The following is a 3,908-nucleotide window of genomic DNA, read 5'->3' as shown; positions in this document are numbered from 1 at the left end:
TAGTGGTATTGATTCTTCTCAATTTCATCTCTTCATACTTACTAAGCAGAGCTGTATAATTAATGGAGGCCTGTAAAGCATGATACTAGTTTACTTTAGTCAGTCATTGAAAAATGAATTTTAATTCCCTTCCCATGAGACCCACTAATTTATTTCTACCATAGTTGTTAATAACAAAGGAAATTCAACATTTTTATGAAGGCTCGTGAGAAACTTCAGTTAATCCTCAAGCTTGGTGGTTATTTTAAATTTTACTTTGTTTTAAAATGTTCTTTTAACAACAAAATTTTGTGTAGACAGGTTTTTCTAAAACAACCTTTCAAATAGTTTTTATAGTTTTCTTCTAAATAAAATTCTTCTCCTATTAAAAGCTTGTATAAAAATATTTAAATGGAGTTCCTTGGAGCAAGATGAGAAGATAGTTTCCCATAGTCAAAGTGAAGGATTACAAAAGAGAAAATCAGAGTAACCACTTATACATTTCTGAAATGATTCTATTAAATCAGCAAATTAATGTTTTATATGCAACAAAATGGAGTTGAAAGTATCAACTTGAAATGGTAAAATTAATTCACATAGTTAACATGACTTTTTCCATTTTCAAGGAGTACTTTACTAGCTTCTAAGGTTTACTTTTTCTTTAAGAAATATTTTATATAACTTTTTGGTTAAAACATTAGTTGGAGGTCAGGTGTCTTTTTAGATTTAAGTATTTAAAGAATAGTATTTAGCTTTTTTGCTCTAAAGCTTAATTGTATTCTGTGCAATACTTAAAAGGAAAATTTCTCAAATGCTTTTTTGTAATATTACATTTATTTATAAAACAGATCAGTAGGATTCTAAAGAATATTGATTGGTATTGAAGGAGATGAGAAATATGGCCTTGGAAGTACACTGTGTTCAGTGAGATTGTTGACAAATAAAATGACAAACGCACATGCTATGTACATTTATTTGGTGGTAAGCATTTTACAAAATAGGGCTGTCTGTCAAGCATTGCACAGCCAGTGTCCGCAGTTCTGGCTGTTAGTACAAAATATACACTGAATATGAATTAGGACAGAAAATCACTTCAAAAATACTTGAAAAAAAATAAAGAATATTGAATGGATTGCCTTTCAGTTCCATAGGTACTTTGAGGAGAACATAGTACATATAATACATGATATGAGATTTAAAACAGAAGTATAACAACTTGAGTGAAATCTTACTGAATCGGTCAAATGTGAAGGAAATGTGAGTTTAAACATTTCTTTAGTTTTTGGAAATATTAAAGTAGGTCTTCTTGCAGCACTGCATATAAAGTAGCAAAAGGGAAGAATTTGGGGGTGTTTCGGTTTTAACTCCTTGCAGTAAAGTAACATATCTCCACCTCCACATACTAAGAATGAAGTATACATATAATTGGGTGTAAAGGGTTATAACGGGAAAGATCTGTACCCCACCCACCCCCAAAAGCAGCAAACATCTCATTTTCTACTGACACAGGTCTAGTATCTTATTTTCCTCCTGTAAATTTGGCACCAATCACGTAAGTTTTAATTCACAGAATATACAAATAATATCATCTGATCCTATTGGGACAGAAACTAAATAGGCGCCCGCAACGGCAAGAGGAAAAGCGTAGGTGACCACCACTTTCGGTAGCTAGAATCCTTTATAAACTGGCATGCACGCATTCACCGCGACTTTCCATAGGAATTACAAGTCATATAGGATTCATTAGGCTCTCCATTGTTTGTAGATGAAATCCTATTTATTTGGGGAAAGTGAAAAGAATGTACAGCTGGCATCTTTGAACGAGGAGTGTTTATCCCGCATACATACCTGCTCTAGAGAGGGATTTTACATTTTGCTGTCCGCTTCTCTGGCGGATCATTGACTACTGGGATATTTTGGAGAGAGAAAACAATATAAGGAAAGACAGTAAACTTGTGGGAAAGCCCCACAGACACTCCCAGGATTTTACTCCAAGGCCAGCCTCGCACCCTGCTTAGTCTCCAGCCTTCAGCAGCCAGGCCGTAGTGGCATCTGCAGCAGCAATACCTGCCTACTTTCTGAGGGATGGCATTTATTAATGTGCCGGGTCAGCCCTGGGGAGCTGAAAAAGGTGGACGGGCAGTGCTTGCAAGAGAAAATTTGCTGGCCACCCCCGTCTGATGCCCCGCCTGAGCTTGGCACCTCATGGGGCGCCCCCGCCAGAGCGGGTAGAAGCAGCTCTTCACGGACCGCGTGCCACAGCCGGTGCTTGTCTCTGATGTCTGCAGACGGGAAGTGCGCCCCGCACAGCGGGCAAGCGAAGGCGAGAGGTGCGCCGCGTTCAGCAAAGCCCGGGGCCAGCGCGCAGGCTGAGCCTGGCTCGTGAGTGCCCAGGTGCTTGCGCAGATAGGCTTGGCGACGGAACTTTTTGTGGCAGTAAGGACACACGAAGATCTCAGATCCCCCAACACTATTGGCACTACTTGGTCCAGGCACGCGGCGGCTCAACACCCCCTCGGTATAGGAGACTTGTGGCAGCGGTGGCTCTGAGAGCGGCAGCACCTGGAGGCTGGGGCGCAGAGCGCTGTCCTGGTGCTGATCCGTCCCGGAGCTGTCCCTGCTCGGTGGGTGCTGAACCGCTGTCCGCTCCGCCCGACCGTTCTCCTTCCCCTCCGCCAGGAAAGATGCTATGGTCCCCGAGTCCGGAGAGGACGAGGACAACGGAGGAGGAGGCTTCCCGTCGGCAGAGGAGGCGGTGGCGGTGTTTGCGGCTACTGGACGCGGCTTGTGCCAGCGACGATGGGAGGCAAGGTTCGCAGGGCAGCTGAAGACCTTATCGCACTCCGGGCAGCGGTACTCCACGCGCACGATGCGGGAGCAACGGTGCTGCGCTAGCGCGAAGGGGTCTGCGTACTGCTCCTTGCACAGCTGGCAGATGAACTCCCCCAGCGGCGTTCGGCTGCTCCCCAGACCCCGGGATGGCACTCCCGGCTCCTCCTCCTTTATCTTCAGACCCAGGACCGGGGACGTGGTTACCTCGTCCGCAAAGCTCAACTTCCTCATCGCTTTTGGCTTCTTGACTCCAGCGGCCACGAGTCCCGACGGGCAGCCTGAGGGTAACTTGGCACGGCGCTCGCTGCTGGCTGCTCGCTTCAGGCCATGCAGGGTGGCTGACAGGGGCGCGGGGTCCTGATGGAGAGTGGGCTCTGGGAATGGTGCCCGGAAAGGCAGCAGGAACTGCTCCCCTGAGGTAGGGGCAGCTGCTGGCGCCACTGAGCAGGAAAAAGCGGCCACTGAGGCGGCGCCCCCGGGGAAGGACTCTGCCGAGACTGGTGAGCTGAGACAACGCTCCAGGAACGCTCGGCGCATCTCTGCGCCCGCCGGCTTCGTGGGGCTAGGGCTGGGCCCGGGACCCTCGCTGTCGTCTGCTCTCCACTCGGCGCCTTCGCGTCCGCGCGATCCTAAACTCACCCCAGCTGCCTGGCAGGGTGACCCTGATAGTTCCCGAGCTGCCTCTGCCGCCAGCCCCTTTCCTGGCTCCTCCTCGACAGGGGACGGCGCCCGATCCTCACCAGGTAGAGAGGCGCTGGGGGCCTCCTCTGGAAAGGGCGGCGCCCCCTCGGGCCCCATGAGCGGAAACATTCGCTGGGCTAAACGTACTCGGTACGAGCCGCCTGTCCTTTTAGTTCGCTTCACCAGGAAGCCCCTCGGCATGGTGCAGTCGGGAGCGCTCGAGGCTCAGGAGAAAAGGGCACCACCGGGGCTGAGCGGTGGCACGAGCAGCAATTCCCAGAGCCTCGCCGCGGCGGTCATGCCGGGGCAGCCTTTATAACTGAGACGCGAGCCGGGCATCGGCCGGGCCGCCTTGTGGTTGGTTCGACCAATCAGGAGTGGAAGCGGGAACTTGGGGGGCGGGGTTTCCGTCTGGC

The 3,908-nt window shown here is 49.2% G+C and overlaps 1 protein-coding gene across 1 annotated transcript; it reads right to left on the bottom strand.

The window, feature by feature from the left end:
* Positions 1 to 2,007: 2,007 nt before the first annotated feature.
* INSM2 (insulinoma-associated 2) lies at positions 2,008 to 3,693 on the bottom strand. The gene has a single exon (XM_006891553.1). The coding sequence runs from the start codon at positions 3,691 to 3,693 to the stop codon at positions 2,008 to 2,010; it is 1,686 nt and encodes a 561-aa protein (XP_006891615.1).
* Between the last annotated feature and the right edge of the window lie 215 nt (positions 3,694 to 3,908).

The sequence above is a fragment of the Elephantulus edwardii genome, unplaced genomic scaffold (genome assembly GCF_000299155.1).
Source record: "Elephantulus edwardii isolate Elephantulus edwardi_28Jun2011 unplaced genomic scaffold, EleEdw1.0 scaffold00100, whole genome shotgun sequence".
Taxonomy (NCBI): domain Eukaryota; kingdom Metazoa; phylum Chordata; class Mammalia; order Macroscelidea; family Macroscelididae; genus Elephantulus; species Elephantulus edwardii.
Note: the sequence above shows the minus strand (reverse complement) of the source record. Positions and strands in the feature narration are given on the sequence as shown.